This window comes from Dermacentor silvarum, chromosome 1 (assembly GCF_013339745.2).
Source record: "Dermacentor silvarum isolate Dsil-2018 chromosome 1, BIME_Dsil_1.4, whole genome shotgun sequence".
Lineage (NCBI taxonomy): Eukaryota > Metazoa > Arthropoda > Arachnida > Ixodida > Ixodidae > Dermacentor > Dermacentor silvarum.
This window is the reverse complement of record NC_051154.1, coordinates 162,654,516-162,678,565: the sequence shown is the minus strand read 5'-3', so window position 1 is coordinate 162,678,565 and position 24,050 is coordinate 162,654,516. Positions and strand designations below refer to the sequence as shown.

The 24,050-nt window shown below is 44.0% G+C and overlaps 1 protein-coding gene across 2 annotated transcripts in view; it reads right to left on the bottom strand.

The window, feature by feature from the left end:
* The window catches only part of LOC119436322 (NCK-interacting protein with SH3 domain), a 76,670-nt gene extending 57,191 nt beyond the window's left edge, over positions 1-19,479 (bottom strand). Inside the window, exons 1-6 of one of the 2 annotated variants that reach the window (XM_037703141.2) lie at positions 19,267-19,479; positions 18,863-18,981; positions 18,362-18,405; positions 8,967-9,202; positions 7,969-8,103; positions 7,579-7,740 (exon numbers count right to left, since the gene is read on the bottom strand). In XM_037703141.2, coding sequence (XP_037559069.1) covers positions 7,579-7,740; positions 7,969-8,103; positions 8,967-9,202; positions 18,362-18,405; positions 18,863-18,981; positions 19,267-19,455 — 885 coding nt within the window. In that variant the 5' untranslated portion in view covers positions 19,456-19,479. Of the gene's footprint in view, positions 1-7,578; positions 7,741-7,968; positions 8,104-8,966; positions 9,203-18,361; positions 18,406-18,844; positions 18,982-19,266 lie in introns of both variants that reach the window. The other variant, XM_037703140.2, reaches the window with a different exon arrangement.
* Between the last annotated feature and the right edge of the window lie 4,571 nt (positions 19,480-24,050).

Genomic DNA, 24,050 nt, shown 5'->3' with positions numbered 1-24,050 from the left:
TCGACTTAACATCAGAGTTGGCCTAGATTCGAGTAAATACGGTAGGTTTTCTTAAATACATAGATAGAAATTTAGGGGTGAGGCATTTACATGGATGCGGTCCTTACTAGACTACAAGATATAAAAGCTTACAGATTGCAGGTAGATTTGGACAGTGCGAAGTACGCAGTCAGCCTTATTGACAGGAAGTAAAAATTCTCAAAACAGAAAGCAATGTCAGGACAGAAAATGCATGTTTCAATGAATTAAGTCTTGTGTTTACTGTTTGCTAGCCTACTAGCATTCTTCCCTGCTTCTGTATCATTTTTTTTATTGTTTATGAACAGCATCTATCACTGCCTTTCAGCACTAAATTCGTTTTCTCTCTTACTCAATTGGTAGTTTGTGTCCATCTCTGTAGCTGTCCTTTTGTGCATGTCCATGTAGTTCCCGCCATTGCAGTGCAGCACATTATAAACATAAGTATGTAAAACTGCAGGAATGGAAGCAGCCAAGGGTGTTTTGGAGCAGCTCTGGGAGCAGCAAATTTGGCACAATAGAGCAGGTTTGGAGCAGGAATTTTTCATTTTGGAGCACGCTAGGTAAGGATCAACATGACTGAAACACAGACAAGACAAGATGTTCTTTATTTGACTTTGCAGAACACTATAACATTATGGCGAATCAGTTCTGCGGACGCCCGCGAGGAGGAGGAAAGTTCACTAAAGGAAAAAAAATTAGGTTACATACTGGACGTGCCAATTAAATGTGGCGAAGAAAAAAAAAGTAACCACATGATTTACGAAAACAGCACCTATTGTATATGTTGATAGGTTTTTGTTAATGCTAGTCGAGTGCTTTTTATGTTGTGCACAAGGCAACTACCTAATAATCAAGTTTACTTAGCTAACATTCATTACCTCACTTATTGGATAAGGATATTGGATAAGTAATGCAAATCCTAGGTTGCTTTAAATCCAGCTATCGCTCATGTTTCAACATCCTCTGCAACTTTTTCATTGGCATCTTGCCGATTAGATAAGCTTATAAAGTTAGCTAATTAGACGTATTCGTGCACAATGAAGAAGAAATACTGACAACACCCATCAACATACAGTGAACGCTGTTCACGTTATGCCCTCAGTTATGTTTGAAAATTCTTAGGGATATTAGTTGGAATAGCAGAGCACCATAGAATAAATGCGAAGTTACTTAGTTGGTCATAGCATGTTTGCCAGTATTCCACATAACTTGACGAGAAGAAAGAAAAATTAGAAACGACCCTAATCCTTGGCTTAGGTGTCTGCTAGTGGCACTCGCACCTCGGTGTTGGTGTACCCTGGTGTAGGGCAGGAAACCAAACTCGGAGGAGGGAGCGAACGGAACTGGCGGGAAACCGCCACGCACAGAGGAGAGGGCGAAGGAGCGAAGGAGGGCACGACGTGTAGCCTCGTAGCGGACGGCTCACGAAGCGCACCTTACGCCCTCCACCGCTGACGTGAGAGCATGTAACGAGCGTCGGCACACAGCTGGCGCGCACAAGCAAGCGACGGAACAGGTGCATGCCGGGAGAGGAGAAGCGAGAGAGGAGAAAGTGACGTCACCCCTCCGCTGTGTTAGGCAGGCGTTTACTCTGTCAGGTGGTGGGTAGCTCTAACTAGGTTGTTTTTATTTTAATTAGTAATGAGCGGGTACCCCTGGTTTAAGTGTGACTTCACTGATGACATCACTTCTGGTCTTGGGAGTTTCACGGGAACCTGTACTGATGCGGTGGATATCTAAAGTGTACAACTGTGTGCATTGATGTACGGCAATGAGACTTTCCTTAATTGTTTCTAATTATTCCTGACACTTAATTAACTCTTTACTGTACTAAATCTGTGCTCCGATGTCATATCTATCATCAACCATAAGTAGAACCATCGATATCTAGTACATGTTTTTATTTTTTACGATTTACTTTTAATTTCATTCCATCTCTGTGACAAACTGGAAGTCAGTCCCTAACCAGAAGTTGCTGCGCAATAAACAAGAGTGTCACTCAGTGCTCGTGCCACTAAAAAAAATTCATTTGTGAAAAGAATAAATGGGGGAAAAATGCTCTGTGGCTTTCCGATCAGCATCGCCGACAAATATTTTGCACAAGCTCGATTATTAGGGCTGCCACATAAAACCAATGTAAAACGTTGACCGATACATTGAATGGTTTCTTAAAATTTTCGGACTTGATCTGCGCAAGTTGCGTCATGAACATCATTGCCGCTAACGCAATTTCTGTCATTCGCGTACTCTCCGACCCTCTACGGCCGCCATTCGGCTGCTATACGGTAGACTAAAACCAAAACCTTGCATCCTCAGTTTGCGTTTTGTGGCTGCAAAAGTGATTTTGTATGGTGTGACTGTGCAGAATATAGAGTACCCGGATTGCAAATTTGAGTGACGATTACGGTTGCCATTGGATATTTCTGGTCAAGATGTTTCACGAATGCAAGCAGCTTGCTTGCCAGCGTGCCGCACTACCAACCCGGTAACCGGGCGTGGTGCACATGCGTAATATATTTTAACGTTACCTGCATGGTGTTCGCCATTAATCGACGGAAATTTGCCAATAGGGCGTACAAGTGAGCCCTAAAATGGATAACAACAGACCGTACAACTGATTCATTGAGCTTAGAGCTCGACATTATAAAAAGAGTGCCAGTTCAAATCATTTTTAGCTGGTGCTCACGTGACGCAAACGCGCAAGACTTATATAAACAATTGTAATGCATTGTATAGCACAAAGGATTTTTCTTTTCCTGCTGCCAAGTTACAATGTGCCACCAGACACCCCCACACTCCAAAGACGCAGACACTGGAACGGATTGCTTTAGCTTGGCCTTTATGGTGATATGCTAGCTAACACATGGCTGTCTGGTTGCCATTGAACACGTACATACCGCAAAATTGAGCGACTTCATTCGAAGTTAGTGTTTTGGCGCAAGTTGGCACAGGTTGGTGGTTTGATGCAAGATGGCACAAATGGCGCACCACTTCCAACCCTGAACCTACCTTAAAGCATAGAATGGTGTAAGAATAAGTTAGGTGCTGACACTCGCCGCTCCCCGTTGAGGGAGAGTGCGGACAGATTGTGTTCGCAGATGACCTTGAGTCAGCAGTAGTTTTCGCCGCAAGAATACAGATGGTGTTATAGTATGGGAGCCCAGGGGCTGGCGCCACCCGCCTTGTATGTGTACTTGCTGAAACTTGTATGTGTGTGAAGGCCTGGCCATGTTCTCAGAAAGTGTTGTGTTATGCCTGTGAGTCCTGTGAGTGCATTACAGTTGGAACCGTTACAAGCACTGCCATACTGATACGTTTTTCATGGGACCATAAAAAAAACGTAAGAGCTGGGAAATGCAAGAGCCGAGAAATAGGAAAAATTGAGAAATGAGCGTAGTGTTGAACTGCACACAATGTTATTTTCATTCTTACGTGTGAAAAGAAAGTTGTACTTTCACCCGAATGCTGAAGCATTGATTACGATAGCAAATTAGTATACAGCTATACAATGTAAGGATAGCAGTTTTATCATCCGTATAAACTTGCAAACATTCGTTTTTTAACTATATTAACAAGCATGGTGCCAGCGCCCACAGGCAAACATGAACACATCACACTCGATGAGCGTGGACATGCGCTGTTGAATGCTGCCGTGAGGAAGTGCCGCAGCAGCAGCGAGCAAAGTGACCTTCGTGCTGTTGTCTATCGCTTCAACGCAAACTGAGCACCAACAACACACAGCCCGTACAAAGTTACGAGCCGCTGATGCACCTACACTGCCTAGACTCTGCCCCCAACACAGATCGCTTTCAAGATACGGCCCGCGCGCCGCTGTGCAGTACGCAGTTCATGCTAGGGTACAACGCAGCTCGCTATCCCGCCCTCCCCCCTTACTCTCTCGCCGGGTGCCTCGAGCGCAATGGAAGGCGCGCTCCCTCCCCGCTTTTCTTTCTTGCACGCACGAGATTTAGACGCGGTCGTCGGCTCCCCTCGCACGCTTTCACTCGCACATACAGCATACAGCGCACGACAACGGCGCTATCGCCCTTGGATATTACACGGAACATCTATGCGCCAAACTAATTTGCTTACTACTTTTTGCAGGCGGAAACCGAAAATACGCCATAGTTGTCACCCCCGGCACTTTAGGTGGCCAATGCCGTCGTCAAGCCACCCAGCCAAGCGACATGAAAAGTCAAAATGGCCGCTTGGGCCGGCGTGGGGTGGCAGTTTCGCAACGTATGATCCGGGAACGGTCCCACAGTTGCGACGCAACAGCGGGGTTACCAATGCATTGGGTTCTATGGGAGCTGTGCTGGGACCGGCCAAAAACGATGTAACAGCCGGGAAAATGCAGCACCCGGGAACGTAACAGCGGGGTTCTACTGTATTAGGCTGATTTGCATTCTGCTGGGATTCATTCAACACATACCACACCACGATGTCACATACCACACCGTGGCATGTGACGCCGAGCGCCAATTAGCTGCGCTCAGGCTTGCTGCGCTTCAAAATGGGCAAGAAATGTTTTGTACCAAATTGCCAATTGGGGTATCGGACTTGTACGAAGCGTGTGTCGCTTTTCAAGGCTCCGCATGAACCTGAATGTTTAGAAAAGTGGTGACGGGCGATTCCGTGAGCAGATAAGAGTTTTGCAGCCTGCTGACCACGTGTGCTGTGTATTATTGTATTGTTGCCGATCTGCTTTTACCATTCCGGGAAACAGCTCTGCTGAAGTATCCCAACTTGAAGCTCGTTGAGCTGTTGAGAGCAGTTGAGGAGTACTTTGCAAAAAAAATGCAGATAGTCAGTCTGTATACTGGGAAACGGTGAAGCATGTGCTTGACACAAAGAGCGCGACTTTTCCACATGCTCAACACAAACAAGAGGTCATTGCACAAATTCTGCACTATTTCTTAGCAATGAGAATGAGGCAGCACTGTAAGGCCATAACCATGAACTTGAAGAAACAAAAAGCTCAAGAGAAAAAAAAAGCTAGCAACGTTCATCCTGAATTTTGTTGCCAATTTTACAGAATATACTAATTTTTGTTAAATTTCCTGTGAATATATTTTTTAAAGAGTTTGTGCCATGTAATGTATAGTTTTGTGACAGAATAAAGTATATGTTCCGCCCTTCTTTCAGCATACCATTCTTAACATTACAGTGAAAGCTCGATGATACGAATCTCACGGGGTCACGAAAAATATTCGTATTAGCCGAAATTCGTATCATCGAAACAATTAAAACTACAATCGAATCTCGATAATTCGAACTCGAAGGGGCCCGAAAATTTGTTAGAATTAAAAGGACGTATTTTTGAAGTATTCGTGCACCATAGCACGATGCACGAACGGTGCGAGTCGTGAAATATCGCGGCGAGCAAGCGCATAGCAAGCGCGGGCCACGAAACTGCCCAGGCCGGCTAACGGTCGCTTACCGATAACGGCAGAAAACAAAGCTTCAGGGAGTGGGCGGCGCCGGCACACGGGTGCACGCGGAGACCGTCGAAGGTGTGGGAGGAGGGCGGCAGGGAAGCGGATTTGGCCGCGTCAACTCCGCCGCTTCTGTGGCTCCCCTCGCCCTCCCTCCCTCCCTCTCAACTCCCTCGTAGCTTTCTCACCTTCGACTCCGTGCGCACATCTCCGTGCGCGCCCGCCGCCGTGCTGGCGCCAGCTTATTTTAGCCGCTCCCTGAAGTTTCGTTTTCTGCCGTTAACGGGCAGCGAGCGTGTGCGGGCGTGGGCAGTTTCGTTGGCCCGACTGCGCCTCCGCCGCTGCTTCCCTCTGCGCTGCTGCCGCAGCGTGCAAGGTCAACATGCGACTAGAAAATAGAGGAAGCATAGAGGAGAAGGATTCACTGCCATTTTATCCGCGTGGCTGAGACGTCGGCACTAGTGTATGCTAGAATACGGTTGTCTAGAACACACTAGTCGGCACGTACACGCTTGTTCCGGCGCGATGCAGAAACGGCGACCTTGCAATTTGAGAGAGGGCGAAATTTCCGCCGCGGGTTTTTTTTTTTTTTTCCCCGTTCCTTCGCGCACGGCATTGAGGGGTCTCTCCTGAGCTTTTGCTCTACGGCGGTGTCGGAGCAATGCCGGTCGGAGGTGCCGCCGCGTGATTTGGCGCGCTGCTAAGAGCATTGCCGGTGCGCTGTATGTTTGAAATAAGCGTGTTCGAATTAACGAGATTCGACTGTAGCTAAATTAAAGAGTCAGAGGTGAACTCACTCAGGCACATGTATGTAAAAAGCATTTATTTCTTGAAGAAAAAGTCTCTAATGTCCTTCTATCTCAGTAGACAATCCTATCTCGGTAGACATAGCTCGCTGCGACTAGGTAAAATGGCGCAAACACAAAGAACGCGGCCCGAAGCACAGCAGCCACTCCGTCCGATGGGCGGCCGCCGAAAAGGAGGAAAAGTACAAAAGCGCCACCGCTTCAAACTCGTCGCGCCCAGTCGCGGAGTCCGCGCTGTCCGGCGCCGCGTCCGCGCCTCCGCACCAAAAGAGAACGGGAGAAAGCGCGTGACTGCACGCTGTTCTCTTTCGCGGCCGTCGGTGGGGGCGGCGTTTATTCGTATCAACCGACGCAGGCCGGAAATTGATTCGTAACAACCGTTCTCTAGCACGTTGCAAAGTATTGGGGCTCGGCCGGGACCACAGAAAAATTTGTATCATCCGGAAATTCGTATTAGCCGTGATCTTATCATCGAGCTTTTACTGTATAGTATATGACAAGTATAAGAGCACTGTACACAACGCCAGACCTACTAATAATTAGGCGTGTTTTTTTTCCTCTAATATAAGTGCGCCTACAGTTCTCTTGAAATGGCAGAGTAGGATAAAAAATTATGCACATTCATAGGCAACAGGAGCACTAAATATAACTGCTTTAGGAGCTGCACTAGATTTAAACGCGTGACATGCACTTCATCAAGCTGTACTGCACATGGCTTATTGTACTGGCGCAAAGTATAGCCGCCATCGCCTCTACATTAAGCGGAAAACTGCGCAGGGGTAGTGCCGAGCGAAGTTTGTAACCAAGCACATGTGTAAGCTTCGAGATGCAATGGTTCAAGGTGCTTTGAAGAAGTTTATTTTTCTTTTGCTTTAATTTGCTGAGGCATTGGTGGGAGCAACTAGAAAATACGATCGATATACATGCTTCAACGTACGCTAGCTATCGGAGCTATTACAGAAACACCGGTGAGAAATCAGTTGCACATCCGCTTAAGTAATCAGTCTGGTTACTGCAGAATCCCGGTGTATTCATCCATGTGCATACTTTTCTTCAAACCCCGATATCGAGCGTGACAAACGAGCAAAGCTCAGCATCGGTAAGCTACGCAGCAGGAATCAGTGAGCCTCTGGTTATTAGCACCACCTGTCGCCAGGAAACGGAAACAGTGTAGGCGGTGAACACAATCTGGACGCTGCGCCGGCTGCAGTGTCATCCCCTAACTTATTCTTACACTGTGAGCATAGGTAACATATTATTGAAGAAAGTAAACAAGACTAACAAAAAGTGGCTTGCTACTCATGTGCAAAGCTTACCAAGATGGTGTACAGCTCTTCTAGAAGACCCAGGATGAGTGCTTCATCCTCATGAATTGGCCAACTGCGCTGCTGGTCATCATTTTTGCAGTGCCACAGCCTTCGAAAAATCAGCTGGAGCCTATCTCCATCCTGGCTGGCCACCAAGGGTTTTTCACACTCCTGTGATGGGTAAGGCAGTCGTGTTAATATCCCACAGGCCTCAACTGAAGGGAATAAAAAACGCAATTACAGCAAGCCTATGCGTGGCTACAGCAGCTATAACATGTTTCTGTTGGCCTGAAAAGCTAGCACAGCTGAACTCAACAATGCCAACCTAGGATAAAAGATATATGACAAATTTATTCACTTAGCACCAAAATGAGAAGCTATAGGAGAAAGAGTGGAGACCTCAGCCTTGAGTACACTGTCCAGAAGAGCTTCCCAAGGGCAGGGTGAGTCTGGCAAGGATGTGGAAAGGCAGCGAAGCACAGCCAACACAGCCACTCGTGAAAGGCTATGGCTCAGCTGTGTCTGGCTTCGCACCTGTAAGCACACGAACCACAAAGGTTACTCTGCCATCAAAAATGATTGGACACAGATCCTTTTATTGCTAATGGTGAGTAAGGCATCCCTACATCTAGTAGCAGTACAAAAACAACAGGCTCCATGAAGTGCATTAAAAAAATGCTTCAAGAATTCCATGTTATAAGAAAATCAGTTGATAATTTGTCACAAGGACTTATAAATCCCTTAAGCTGAATGGTGCTGACATAGAGAAAAAACTAAGAATCTACTTGCAGGCCACCTGAACTATCTTCTATGCTACTCTTTACAAACACACTGTATTCACAAAAATATGTTCCTTATTTTTGTGAGCATGTATATGTGCGTGGATGGTTCTGCACAGCAATGTAGCGAATCATGCATAGAGCTCTGCCCATAGCCTGCAGTAACAGCTTGCACTTAAAGTGTAATGTTTATTTATTGCTTTTTGCCTCCCATTTTAAGGATCATCAAAAGTATCTTGTCATGGTATGTGCCAGCAAATACAATACTTAGCTCAGCTTGGAAAATATGGCATTGGTTGATTTAGTCTGTACAGCTGAGAGGTACAGAAGATGGTTGCTGAGCAAAATTTACATCCTACCACAAAAAAGCTAAGGCCATCGCCAACGGTCCACAATGTCTACTTTTTTTGCAATAGGCTGTACTTGAGGTAACACAGTAAAAATAACTGATTCATGTTGAACTCTTAGTCAATGTTGGAGATGCTTCATCATGCTAGCATTTGCTTTTAAATGAGGCTTTGCGAGTTTCTGAGTGAACAATAGCACGAGTCATTGGTGAAAGGTTGGACGTGCAATATGATTCATTCTACTTATTGGTTTGAACAGAGAGCAACTTACCTGTTCAATCAGCTCGGCAGCCAGGGTTGGCAGGTGGGGATCCTCTACAGCAGCAGTTAATGAGGCTGATCGCTTGCTTGGCTGGGACCGTGGACTTGGTTCCAAAGAACAGAGGTCAGCACCAGCAAGATTTTCAGAGATCCAGTCCGAGTTGATGCGAGAGTATTCTTCCTGTAGAAAATCGCTAGGTGACTGGTGGCCCAAAGCAGTCTCTCGTGGTGTGTCCCGCAGTGGCCCTATCAGCAGGAGAAAAATTCCCACTATTTTAGTGCCGTTTACACACCCTATTTCAAAATAAATAAAAGCTGCTTCTCACTGAGAGAAAAGTGAGAGCATGCCTTTTAGACGAGATAAGATTAAACTTCTGAATTTTGAGGGAAAAACAATTATTGAATGCATAATTTTTTGACAAGAATAATCATAATTTATCATTCCTGGCAGCCCAAAACCCTAACTTATAACAGTAAAAACATTCCTAGAACGGTGCAAGCTTTTGTGTCATGTCTTTGGTAATAGTCATATGCCATGAAAGCCGCAGTGCTATGCATTGAAACAAACAAACAAATAAACAAACAAACAAACAAATGTCCGTGTCAGATGCAAGCGCTATGTAAAAAAACAAAACAAAAAAAACAAACAAATTAACCCTTTGCGGTCCGTTGTCGGGCAGGGCCCGGCAACGCAACACGGCCGTAGCGGTCCGCTGTCGGGCACTGCCCGACAAGGGTGTTCGGGGGTTAAATTTCACGGTTTTTCTCACCGCGATTCGTGCGCATTCTTTGTATACATGATGCGCCATCTCTTGAGGGATAAATAAACTTTGTTTGTTGAAGTTTACTTCTTTTTGCACTAGGGTGCAGCACAACATTCAGCACGGCTTCTGGATACCAGAGCGTTCTCACTTAAGTGCGCCAGCGCACGTTCGCGCGGTTCGCTGAGAAGCATGACCACATTTTCACCACGTGCGTTTTACGGTGGTGCATTTAGTGAAAGCTTCTAGGGGTTTCCATTGTCAATAGCTTTATTTTGAGGTGCACACAGCTGCAGAATCATGGTGAGAAAGAACAGCGACACCTGCAGTACCGCCATAAACCTCATCCTACAGCTGGTGGGTGACATGAGGGCTAGAGCCAAAAAGCGAGGCCCGTCTGCGCAGAAGGAGTGCGAGGAAAAGCTAGATGGGAGGAGCCATTTCATCTACAAGCTCCCAGGCCGAAGCAGCAAGGATTGTGCCGCTTGTAGCGATCGAAATACAAATGGAGGCAGGAGGGAAACAGTGTTTTTCTGCAAAACCTGCAGTAACAACCCAGGCCTGTACCCTGGAGAATGCTTCGAGCGGTATCACATGCTGCTCAAATATCGGTACAGGAGTTGCCTGCAGAATGCAAGAGAAAAAATAAATATCCTGTGAGTTTTTCTTCCACAGTTGGTGGTTTTGTTAGCGGTGCCACAAACTGACAAAATCGTTTTGGACCAGAACAGCCGGAAAGTGGGTAAAAGTTTCGGACCACAAAGGGTTAAGCTACTTGACCAAATATGCAAATACCTGAGCAAGAACTCAGCCTGCTACTTGCAAATTAACAGTAACCACAGTCAGTCGTCACTTCCTGCCACCATATAATATGCAGGTACAACCATATCCAACTTTCAATACAGTGAAATTAGATCACCATTCATTTGGCATTTCTCATATGAATAGGAAAAATTGCTATGGTAGAGCAGAAGTTTTCACTATGTTAAATAATAGTGCTGCAGACTAGATATGCATTCACATACCACACTGCATGCATGTATGAGGTGTAGAGCACACTAAAACCAACATTTCTCTCTCTCTCTCACACACACACACACACACACACACACACACACACACACACACACACACACACACACACACACACACACACACACACACACACACACACACACACACACACACACACACAACAAAAAAGATCTCAGGATAACACAATAAATACAAGCAATGCAAAGGAAGAAATAGCACAAGAGAGACAGCCATTAAGGACAGAACACAAGCATCTTCTCCAAAGTCTTGCTTGTGCCACTGTTTTTACTAAATTCATTCAACAAACAACCCAGCAACACATTTCCTGGTAATAGTTTTTGTATCAATATTGCCAAAGACGAGCTGTACTCATCCAGGCCACAGTTGCTTCTGCTTTGCTTGCCAGAGATGAGCAGTGCTCACCAAACCAGTTTGCATCACGCATTTAATTTCGGCACTTGAAGATATTCAATGCTTTTGATCACTTTCATTATCATCTGTTCAGATAATTACACTCAAACCTTACACATGTGCAGAGGGAAAGTTTCTTTTTCAAAGCAGATGTCTTTCATTGATATTTGAAGTTTGAAGTTTATTTCACCACAGTGTTACAAAGTTTACATTTTTTTTACATTCTTACATGAAGCAAAGATACAAGGTGTGGTGTGGAATGCGGGAAAAAAAGCTGCAATATAAACGCAGCTTGACTGGCCCCACATCCCAGCAATACAAGGCAGAAAAGTGACAACTTTCGTAAAGTCACGTAAACAAGTAAATAGGCACATAAATACATAGTTAAATTGGCACAATAAGGAATATAATCATACAAAAAAGAAAATGCAGAAACGTTTGCACTCCTCAAAAAAAAAAAAAAATTACACAAGACCGAAAAAAATGCTGCATTTCATGCCGCATTTTTTGCAACAAGAAAATGCAACAAGAAATACATTATGTCAGTAAAAAAAGATTGGACATATCCTGTCGCAACAAAAAGGCACAATCGCTCTAATGAAAAATTGAATTTATTAAGTATGTGTGGGAGTGAATGATCCAGCATATGGAGACCATAGTTTGTTCGGCATCGAGGAACCTCCCAATAATCGCTCTGTCTAGTAGGTCGAGACAACGTGCTGCACTCTAAGCATGCTATGGAGGTAAGATTGTTATTTCCTTTCTCTTGTGTTATTATTTCCTTTGTGTTCATTTCAGATGAATATAGGAGATAAACAATTCATTTATATATGTTTCAAACACAGATATGACAAGCAATTCTTTGCTGGAATAAAAAAATAATTGGCAAATTTAGCACACCTTTCTGAAAAAGGGCTTGGGAGTTAAATTAACAAGGTTCAAAAATACAATTCTCAATGCTCCATGGAAACTACATGGTCAAGGTCCAACTCCTGCTCTCAAGAACAGTTTAGTGTTCTAAGGACGATGGTGTACAACATTCAATTACCACTGGTAAAATTACATTATGAAGTTTCATGTCATCAAGCTGCACAGTGGCGTTTAAGAGATTATGCAGTGGAGGACTTCAGATTAATTTTGACCACTTGGGGCACACCTGAGGCATGCATGGTACATGAGTGTTCTTGCATTCCACTCTCATTAGAATGCAGTCGTTGCTGTTGTTGGGAATCAATCCCATGACCTTGTGCTCAGCTTCAGAATACCACAGTCCCAAAGCCACCATAACAGATAGATTACCACAACTGTTCTACTTGGGTACGGCAGTCAATGTTTGCCATACAAGGTGGCCCAAAAGACCAAACAACTTGTATCATGCCTTAGTTGGTAAGCTTTACAGAAGTGACAGTTATAGGATTAACCAGGAAAGTTATACTAAACTCAGTGGTGCCACTGACGAACTGCGATTTGGAGCAATTTTTGGAGCAGCAAAACCTTAATTTTGGAGCAGTTTGGAGCATCCAGATACAGATTTCGGAGCACTTTGGAGCTAATAAATGCCAGCTGCTGGACACGTCCTAAGCTATTCCAAACACTTAAAATTGACAAGCGTTATTCCAGAAAGTATTTGCTTGCTGCAAAACAACGTTGCTTTGCCTCTGAATACATGAGTTTCCCTTTAATTTAAATGAAGACAGCAAACCTGTTCACACGGTGTGGTGTAATTAGTTTATTTTAAGTTGAGCGAAGCTGCTCTGATGTTGCCTTTTACATCATATGATTTTTTCATTGACAGCTGACACTTTGTTTTCAGCAAGGCTCTAGCATCTGTCAGAAACACCTGGCCAGACTCAATGTCATCAATGCTTTTCTGAGCCAGGCCAGCTTTGATGAGCCCCTCGTAATGCTCAGTCACTATTTCAGACGACACCAGGTACTTTTCAATGGTCTGTTTTTCCTCTAAAAGCTGAAGCCTCTGTTCAGCAACTGGCCGATTCATAACTGGCGTCTACCGATTATTTCGACACCAGCAATTCAAACAAGCTCGATTATTCGCACTACTTTGAGGCACCATCACTGGCCCATAAAGTATACAGGTAAGTACAACCGAAATTTCAGACACCCTAAGGTACGCCATTCTATATAATTTGGACTCCGCCTGCACGACTGCGTGCTAATTTGACCGCCGTGTTGAGCGGAAATAGCAATATTTTGGCCCGCAGCATAGTGGTCGGCCATGTTGCCGACCTCCTGGAAACCGAAACTAGCAAAGCCTAGTTAATCCAGCACCGACCGTGCCCGAACCATCGGGCAAGCGAACTCTGGCAAGCCATTCGGGAGTGCATTTGAGTTGGCTCCGCGCATCCAGCGTTTATTCATTGATGTGTTAACTAGCGACACGGTGGCAGTGACTGAAGTGATTTAAGCGGTGCTAACTACACCCTCGATGTCTCTGCCGATGAGGACAGTGACTGTTCCAAAAAAAAAAGACGCCATCATTTTTCTATAAGAGCGCGGTCGACTCCTGTGCGGCAATTTTGTAGCAATGCATTCCGCTCGATTCTATATGCCGCCCTTATCATCCACCGTTATCTGCTGGCTTATACCATATAACGCAGGCGGAGCGCCGTGCTGACGAAGCACACGGAGTGGCAGCGAAAAAGGCATTGCTACAAAATCGCCGTCCTGTTGCCAAAGGTTGAAGATTCAGTGCATGCATTAATTGTACTTTTGTCTATTTGTGGCGACGGCATAACAATGGCAGAGCTACGGACTGGCCAGATCGTAGGCAAGCGTATGTGCGCGCAGGACCGCATTGACAAACTTCAGCATTATATTTGGACGATCCCCTTTCAGGGATACTTTCACTTTCGCGACTAGCACTGGACACGTCGACGGATGATAGCGATCCTGGCACACTACCAAGTATGCCGACGCTGACTATAGTGACACGAAATCCCGCGAAAGTGAACGTATTTTCAAAAGTGGTCAACCGAGAAAAATGTATTTTTAAGCCACTGGCGGAATAAATTCAGTTCTTTTCTGGCGAATTTGGATATTTCCGACTGATCCCAATTATTTGAACTTTTAGGTGGTCCCCATTAAGCCAGAATTATCGGTCACCGACGTATAGATAACGTAAAGTTCTATTTACGAAGCCGCTTTAGTCATGCGTGCTACGCACGTCTGCGGGCCACTGCGGCCACACACATAATGCGCAGTCGCTAATTTTGGCGCACTTCGGCGCAAAATCACGTATTTTTATCAGGATGGCGCAGGAAATCTTGTATGGCGCAATCTGGCGCATTTGGCGCAGGAGTGGGAGCACTGTAAACTTGAGTAAGAGTGCCACAGAACTATCCAGAAGCAAAAGTTGTCTACCTGAAAGTAGTATTAAGTTACAAGAAAAGCCCATACAGGCTCCCCTTGCAGGGTTCCTTTTACTTCTCTGAGGACCCTTGTAGCTTTGGGTAATTTTCAGGCGGATTTCTTCTTCCATGAAATTCCCTCTTCATTGAGGAGTTTCACACAACTCATTTGCTTTATTAGGAGATATGAAGGTTAGAAAAAATAATCCGCATAGTTTTACTACAATACTGTGCTATAAAAATACCACAATACATGCCTTGAGACAAAAAGGCATTAACAAGGAAAAGAGCTTTACCTTCACAGATAAATGCAACGCATACTAAGCCTTCTGTACATACAGACTTTCCTAGATGATTATTGGTACACAGATTCTAAAGAATATTCTCAGAACAAGCTGCTTAAGGCAGTGTGGGACATTTTAAATAAATAGTAGCAAAACTAAGAAAGTTCAGCATAACAAATTTTTGATCATCTGAACCATGCTGACATTGGAAGTGCAGTTTTCAGATGCTTCATGTATGAAGGCCTGCTGCACTGCCTAGGTGGCAATGTAAAAATGGCAGTCAACAGTGCACTCCATGGCACATTTTTGGGGGTCTTGAGTAGAACAAAATATAAGAAACATTAAGCCAGAATGCACCTTTCCCTTCCACTTGTGCTCAAATGTCAATTCTGTAGAACTGAATGCACAATAATTTTTTTTTTCACTTCTGCCCTTCGCAAAGTAAGAAACTGCTGTGCTAAGTGTGTAAGTGGTGTATAAGAAGGTGCAAATGTAGCTTTGCCACTTCTGAGTGCAACTGGTCACTAAAATTTGCACTGCAAACAGTTAAATTGAGGCATGTCCACTTGCTTACTGTTAGATAAGTTGCAGCACCTCTATAAGGATGCTACCGGTGTTTAACGTCTGCGGAAACATGGAATGGAGGGGGAGGAGGGGCGGGTATGTACTTTTACCTGGCCATCAAATTTGGATCACTGAGGCGAGAGAGAGATCAGTGTCAAATATTGCTGGCACACTTGGCCATAAAAAAGATGCAAATGAATTGAAACAGCAGACAATAAACTGGATGGACACATAGAAAGCACTCCATTTGGGGCAGGTTTGAATGAATTGCTTGAACCACATTGTCACATTGCTTGAATAAAGGAATAGCACAGAATGACAGAATGTTTAAGTTGCTTTTTCTGCGTCCTGCAGATGTGCGTCACAATATTTATAGCAGAAGGCTGTGAGGAAGTGAAGAAACAAGCTTCTGTGGCGTCAGGCATGAAATGAAGTCTGTTTCAATGCAAAAGCAGTCTGCATTGTAATACAGGTAACAAAATGTGCACTGCCCAAATACGCCACTGTTTGAACTCTGAAGAGGTTTTTCCAGTAGAAAGCACTGATTGACAGTATACTAACATGACTGAAGTGACTCAAACATCAACTAATTTTGCAGATCTTAAGAACTACTACTGAACACACATTCATGCACACACACATAAACAGCCCATGTATGCCTGGTAGCTCCCCTTGAGCACAGGGAGACTTCAAGCACTGGATGCAGTCAACAGATATTTCATATGTAAAGGCATATGATCAGTGGCTACACATTTTGCCTTGACACACGATTTAGGCAATGTCTGCAGGCCAAGTATTGTATGCACTGCCACTGGCTACAACTTAACAGTCAGCTACAGATGTGCTTTTGGGGTAAATACAGACTTCCGTCATAATCAGCAACTTCCACAACTTAGTTTCACTAATCATTTGTTACAGCGCAAAAAGGTCGCTTCAGATGAGACTGTGTTGGCATAATTGTTCTCTAACCTTATTGTCCATTTGCTTACAGCAGCATATATTGAGGTAGTGTTAAGTCAAAAGCTGTCATTGCACATCCCACATCACCATCCTACATGAGCATAGTATATTGTGATCGCCGATTTTATTTAACTGTAGCCATCAGCTGGGCCAACTTTGGCAGGCAGCCATGTGTCATTCTGTAACAGTTCAGTGTAATCGTCTGTGCTACCACAGCTTAACTTTTGTACATTCTTCAGAAGCTCACTTCAATACCTATAAATTATTGTATCTAACATTTGTTAACACAGCACAGCAGCAGTGACTCTTTTGGAGGCTCATTGACTTTGTATCAACTGCCTCCAACTGCAAAATGTTATGTCACATGAACAGAGGTAGCAAGCATAACTACATATTTCTGGATACCTGTGTAGGCGATTTCAAATGGGCAGCAGAAATTCATCACATGGAAAACTGTGAGGTCACCATGCTTGTCAACAAAATGCCAGATTTTATGACATGTGAAGTCAAATGCTACTTTCATAACATGGCTGTATAGTAACTGCATCTATACTGTATCTCCCAAGTCCTTTGCAGCCCTGTAGAGGCTGCAGGGCTCCTAAGCCAACTAGGAAGGCTGAATGCCCCTCGAGATGTGTTCACTGGCGCCACGTCGTGTGCTCACTGCCACACAGTAATTCACGGTTATGACGTGCATGCACAAAGATCCTAACATGTCGTGTATTGCTGTAACGTATCATATACTAAGCAAAAATAAAACTCGTGTATACCGCCAATAATCAGACAATTCAGGCTGGAACTATATTGCGCTGTGCAAGGATATTAACTGTTTATGCCTTGTACCTTTGGCAGTGCTGCAAATGACTTGTGAGATGGAGTATAATATATTAGAAGACAAAAACAAAAATCAAGTGATTCAGAAATGAGAAGAGAAACAGAGAGAACAACAATTTTTTATTCTCAAGCTTTAAGTTACCCCCATGTCTTTCCAAAAATGTCAAGCATGATCGTTACTATTAAGCTCAAATGCTGTGATCTGAACGGATTCATTTTTAAAAATGAATCTTCCAAGTAGGCTGACTCGCAGTTATGCTTCTGTGATCTTGGTCATCAATGTGACATGCTGTAGATTAACATGCATCTCCAATACCAGACACTTTCCTCATCACTGAAGTACTAAAGCACAACAACAAAAATAATTGATGTCCTCCAACAACTGCAAAGAGGTATTAAGATGTGTTTATCCTACTTCCCAGAACCAGTGATGCACAGTAAAGACCAATGTAGCAGCTTCAGGTGTCTGTGCCATCCATTTCATTCAGATTTTTCTTTGTTGCCATTTCTTCACAAGGCACAATCAGTATCAAACAGTTAACACGGCAATTAATCAGTATTTACAATATCAGTTCACACAATCAGTGTTACACTACTACAGTGTTAACTCCACTACAGTTAACACAATCAGTTAACCAGGCAATTAATCAGTATTTACAATATGAGAATCAAGCAACGATACTGCATAGCAAAACTCATGTGGCAAATGCATAGTTGTGCAGCTAATGGCACACAATGGACATGCCAAGACCTGATTGTATGTCGAATCCTGCAGCTTGAATAACAGACAAGTTGTACCTTTTGCTGGAACAAGTGATTACTGCATCGAGCTAAGTCTTTAGCCACATATCAGCCTCTTCTCGGGTAGATACTGTATTATTGTTACAGCACACAGATATTAACGTTACACTCCACACCAAATCTACTTAGCTGCCTTTGTTTGCAACCAGAATATCTTCAGTTAAATTGAGAACTAGTGGGCAGTAAATGCAGCAACGGCTCATGAGGCACCCATTTGTGGTTTGAGTCACACGTGCACAAGCCAGTCTTGAACATGCAACAATGCAATAAAAGGGCTGCAAAAGTGCAGCATAGCAGCAGTTTGCAGTGCCCTCGCCTGAAGGTAAAGAGTCAGAGAAAAGGTACACATGCAGCTGATATGAAGTTCAGGGCAAAGCAATGACTAACCTTCACATGTACTTCGTAAACTCTCCTTGAGGTGATGCAGTCGTCTGAAAAAGACAAAAGATTGTAACACAGAGGTGCTTTTTTTTCATTTGCAATAAAGCATGAGCTGCAACTTTACCTGCTGCACAATTGTGCACCCTGTCACTTGCATAGTCATTACTTCCATAAGCTGTCAAAGAACTTGCTTACTTTTCAAGTTACAATGTTCCCCACTGCATTTTCCACAATTACTTTATACCATAGCGATGCTTAATAGCTAAGACCTACGCATTGATCTTGCAAGCAGGTAGCTATGAATGTCATCTAATTTGTCGGGAAAAAATTACTTAATTAGCACATCAGGGTGCATGTTGGAAGGCCGAATGCGCTCAGAATTATTCCGAGACAACTATACAAGATAATGAAGAATCCAAATAACGAGTGAAATTAGCACGCAAAATAAGTGATAGCCAAGAAGCAAAAAAGTGTGAAGGGGGAACTTACAAAAGAGCGTTACTGTACCTAAGGGCTTTCCTCTGCAAGCTCATGAAACTGGTGTTTCCTTCGTCTAGGCTCGAAGTGCTGTTTTGAAGCGCTTCGAGTGCTTTCTCCACAAGCTCCAGGAACTCCTCTCGCTCGCTCTGCGGTGTGTGTAGTGCAAAAGTTACAAGGAAATCAGTGGTCAACTACCACTCTCCGAAGGAAAGTAGAGGACGTTTTGGCTGATCTCATCCATGAAAAGTTTGCAAAATACTGCCGTCCAGCGAACGACAGTATTTGTACAGGGCACAAACCACGCACAAAACAAAACAGCGCACACTTTTTGGAAGCACTTCAATAAAAAACAAAACGTGCCCGTTTCAGAGGCGGCCAAAACATCCACGAATAGGCAAAAAAAAAAAAAAAAAAAAAAAAATGCTACTCGCCTCTTCCCGGAGGATGTAGGTGACTGGAACAAATCCAGCTATCCCTTTCTCGCTCACAGCATAATACCAGTTTGGATCCTTGCATAGTTGCTCAATAACAATAAATTTTTCGTCTTGTTTAAAGCTCAGCAGCCTCTTGTCTTTGCTGTCAAAATCGTACAAAGATTTTGCTTGATAGGCAGACGCCATTGCATCTGATGCGATGACAGGGTTGAGTACTGTGCCGGCGGACGTCCGCCTAGTTCAGCCTACTTAAAACAAACTTCCTACTAATCGCAATGCAAAGTTGAGGCTAGAAATGTTTTATTTGCAACTTAAGTTTAATATTATTTTGTAATACATCTTGTGATAATAAATAACGAAACATATTATTTCTATCGCTGAATAAACTGAACAGTACTCACAGCAACACGGCCGCTCGATGAAACGTCAGTACTACAGTACTCACAGTTGCTTTGCCGCGCTGTAGTATTGATGCGAGTACTGAGAAAAAAGCTATGGTATAACGTTTTACAACCGTTTTGAGTATCGCAGAGCCATGGGTCAAGTGTTGCAACCGCAGGAACGACGCATCACAATTCATAGGCGCCGACTACGGAGGGGGGGGGGGGGGGGGGGGGGGGGGGGGGGGCTGCACCCCCACTCCTAAAATGTCATTACCAGAATCCTGTTACCCAAATCATTTATGGATTCTTTTGAGTTGTCTCTACCTTTTCCATTAAAATGTTAATGTGGTTAAAAGCTACTTGCATCATTGTTGACGCGGACGTGCGCGGCTTTTATTCATACTTTTGCTTTATTTCTGAAAATCCTGGCAAAAAAAAAAAAAAAAAGCGCATTAGAAGCACCAACGGGCGGCTACCTCATCCGTATTTTTTCACTTCAATCTGTTATTTTAATTTCCAGTGTGAACACCATGCACAGACACACATTTCAATGTGTACACAAGAAAAGTTTATTATATTTTTAAAGAGAAAGAGGTAGCCAACTAACAATTATTTCTAATGATATGGGTAGCCTATGTCTAGAGAACCAATATTATGCTGTATGTTCAACTCGCTACAGATTGCTTTGCCCACTTTTTTTGACACTGATTTTTTTCGAAAAAGACCTGCAGTCTGCGGGTCTTTTTCGATCAGTGACCCCTTCGGCAGAGTCTTTTATCAACGGTGTGTGAAATACACGTGAATGAGATGTGTCTCAGCATTGCTTCTCTTTCCAGTAGGTAATGCTAGCGACTCATGAAAAAAAAACTTATAATATTATAATTTACTACATTTATTGGGGATGGAAACATCGCAACGTGCATGCAGAGGTCATAAATATATATAATTAACTTAGTAACCGAAGCCGGATTCACTCGAAATCAGAATCAACAGCAGTCATGCGCAGAAGAGCAGCAAGAGCTCTCACTGGGACTCAGAATTAAAAAAAAAAAAAAAGAGGCTGGAGTTTCGCCACAAAGGCGAAGCAGTATTAGTGATAGCGAAGCATAAGACAATTACACGAAGGAAGATTCTTCCCGTATAAATCCGTGTAGTCCCGCTGACGTCCCGCTGACGCGACTCGGCTCAGCTCGAAGCGCGCGCTGCCAATCCGCCCGGCTCATGACGTCAGTTGCACGCCCATTGGTGGATGCTCGTGTGCATCCGCCTTTGAGGGTCAAATGATGCTGCCTTCTAAAGTTGTACACGAATATATATCGGGAGAGGAGGCGATCGCGGAGGTTTAAGGCGGATTTCATACTCGTAGCGTAAAAAATTAGATAAAATGGCCCGGTCCCATGTAAGGCTTGTCAAAATTGCGGCAAAAAGTGCGGCCCTCACACGAGTCTGTATGTTGGTTATATCGCCTATGTGAATTGTAGTAACATTTACTTACTAATTAAAATAACAAACATCATGCAATGCACCGACCATGTAAGCCTGTAAATATCTCGCTGGATGACCACGAGCAGTCGCTATCACAACGGTGACATTATGAAGAACGTCGTCAGCGGGGACCAACGGTTCGTACAGCCATGCGGTTCGCCGCGACTCCGAAAATTGTATTCATCATCATCATCATCTGCATATCTATATGTCCACTACAGGACGACCTCTATCAGCGATCTCCAATTACCCCTGTCTCTTAACTTAGGCTATGCGATCTGCAACACTTGGGGCGCGGAAAAACAGCCTAAGAAGGAAAACAGCGCGCATGAAGTTAGCAGCCATCCCTGCTCGCCCTTGATCATTGCACCCCGAAATGATTACCAGCAATTGGATACGGCACGTGGGCCACGTAAGCGTCAACCGCGCACAGTCATTCGCAGCTGCGGCAGGGCTAGATGAGAAGACGCATGCTCTCCTCCCCATGCGCGCATTTGATCATGTGACCTCCAACTAACGTGAATATTGACCGCGTGGGAAGATAATAGAGAGTTTTATATTAGGGGGACGCAAGCGTTGGGGCCCGCTAGCGCTTGGGGCCGCGGTACTGCGTACGCGCAGACCGGCCTGCGCGTGCGCAGTAGCGCGGCCCCAAGCGCTAGCGGGCCCCAACGCTTGCGTCTCCCTAATCTAAAACTCTCTACTGTCGATCAAGCCGCCAACCTTTTCGGCTCAGTGTTACGCGCTTTTTCTCGCACCCACAGTGTATGGGTCGCTCACTTATATGACTTTTGGACTTCATACGGAATATCACGGCGACGACTACAGCGAAAACAATACCAGGAATTAGGGACATTTCGTACAGTTTCCTTTTTTCGCCACCACGTGGCGTATCGACCTTAAAGAATTCGAAATTCCCGCTATGACGTATGCTATGACGCACAACTAAAGAAAGCGCAATAAAAAGAAACACACCCTGAAGCTGTGCCTTCACCTCGGTGCTTGGAAACAGCGCGCTTGTGTATCAGCGTTATCTCTAAGACGGCCAGCTACTTGCTCTACTGACAATGAATCGACGGTTTTGCTAGACACCTCGCCAGAAAGCTCGTCCGCATTCTCGAGAGATAAGGTTCGCGTGGCCGAGGTAACGGCTCCCGCGAAGCTTCCGTTGAATATATATATTTTTTTTCTTTGAGGAGACTTTTTATTTATGCACCACTGTGGCCACGGTCTTGCGTATACGTCAGGGTTCTGTTTCATGGGTTTGCTATAAAACTGGCGTGATCCATTGTTTAAGAGGAAGCTTTAGCTCGGGCCTATCTTCAAAGCCGGATTATCAAATACATGTAAAATGCAGGAATGCTTTTATGAGAAAACCGCTGAACCGATTTGAATGAAATGTGTTGCATTTAAGAGGGAAAGTTAAATTGCAGAGACTGCAGCAAATAGAATTTTTGTTTAGATAGTGTAATGTTTTCAAAGAATTGCAGGATATTCGTAAATTTGAAAAAAAAAATAGAAGCATTAAGTTTACAAATCCCCAACTCAGCCATTAAAAGAAAATAGGGCATTTCTATAAACTGCACCCGTTGGAGCATCAAAAGCGAACAATTTTTTTTGCTTTACCTTAAAACTTAAGTGAATTTGTTATAATGTTTGGAAGGGTTTTGCAAATGCAACATTCACAGCATAGTGGTATATTTCAGGATGGTGTATGATATATGATTGCTATTCGCTTTCGATGTATTATTAGGTGCAGTTTACAGAATTCCGATATCATTTTTAGCTGCTGAGCTACATGGCTCTATACGCCAAGTTTTCTTTTTTGAAATTTGGCAATTCTTTCAAATTTGACGCAAGAAATTTAGCCAGCCTATAATAAAATATCCCATGCAATCACTACACTTTAGCTTTTTTTTCTAAATTCAACATAACTCATCAAATTTGGTGCATTGGTTGCTCTGAGAAACTATTTCCGATTTCCCATGTATTTCGATAGGAGCCCCCAAGCTCAATGTTCCCCCTAAGTTCGAGCTTGAATAATATACTTGTTGTCAAGATACGTTTGTAAACGTGTGATCGTGCCCTAATGAGCTGGAGCACTGGCGTACTGAGCTCAACGGCAGAGGATATGTTTGCAAAGCGTCTTGGGAAGGAATAGGAGAAAATAAAGGGAGAAGGCTGGTATGGTTATTCAGAAGCGTGTCTGGTTGGCTAAAAATTACTAAATGCGTTGGTCGTCATACCACCTTCCGTTCCATCAGCATAATTTCTATTTCATTCCGTATTGTGCTATTACAGTCAATCAATCCGGATTAGAACACCGGTGTCATGACTATTCGTCGCAATAATTTATCGCCATCACTTCAGAATCATCTCATCGCCGTCATGCCGTCGTCCTTATATGCCTTCGTAGTTCTATCGACATCATTCCTACCTCGTAATTCCATCGCCGTCACTGCATGCACCGTCGGCCTGCGGTCCTTGTTCTACTATCGTGAGGTAACATTGGCGAGCGATAGTCATAACAGAGCGGGTCAATCAGGGAGACAGGGTACGGCCGCATATAGCCGATTCACTTGAAACATCAGGAGAAACACTACGGATTCTAAATAAAGGTGTCTTAGCTAACACAATGTGTCGCTTCTTGTTCGCTAGATCGTGTGAATGTTAATCGCAATAACTTCGATAGTCATCTTAACATCGGTTCTGCAGGAATTCTTTCGTCTTCGCGACACTAACGAACTCTTGTCCACAATGTTCCCAGCCTATTAACACCTCGAATTCCTAGAGGTGATCGTGCTCAGGCATGTGACGGACGACCCAAAGTTTGATGGAGGTAGCGGTATGATTTCGACAGCGGCACCGCCTATCGACCAGGATAAACAAATTTGGGTGGGTGGGAATAGCGGC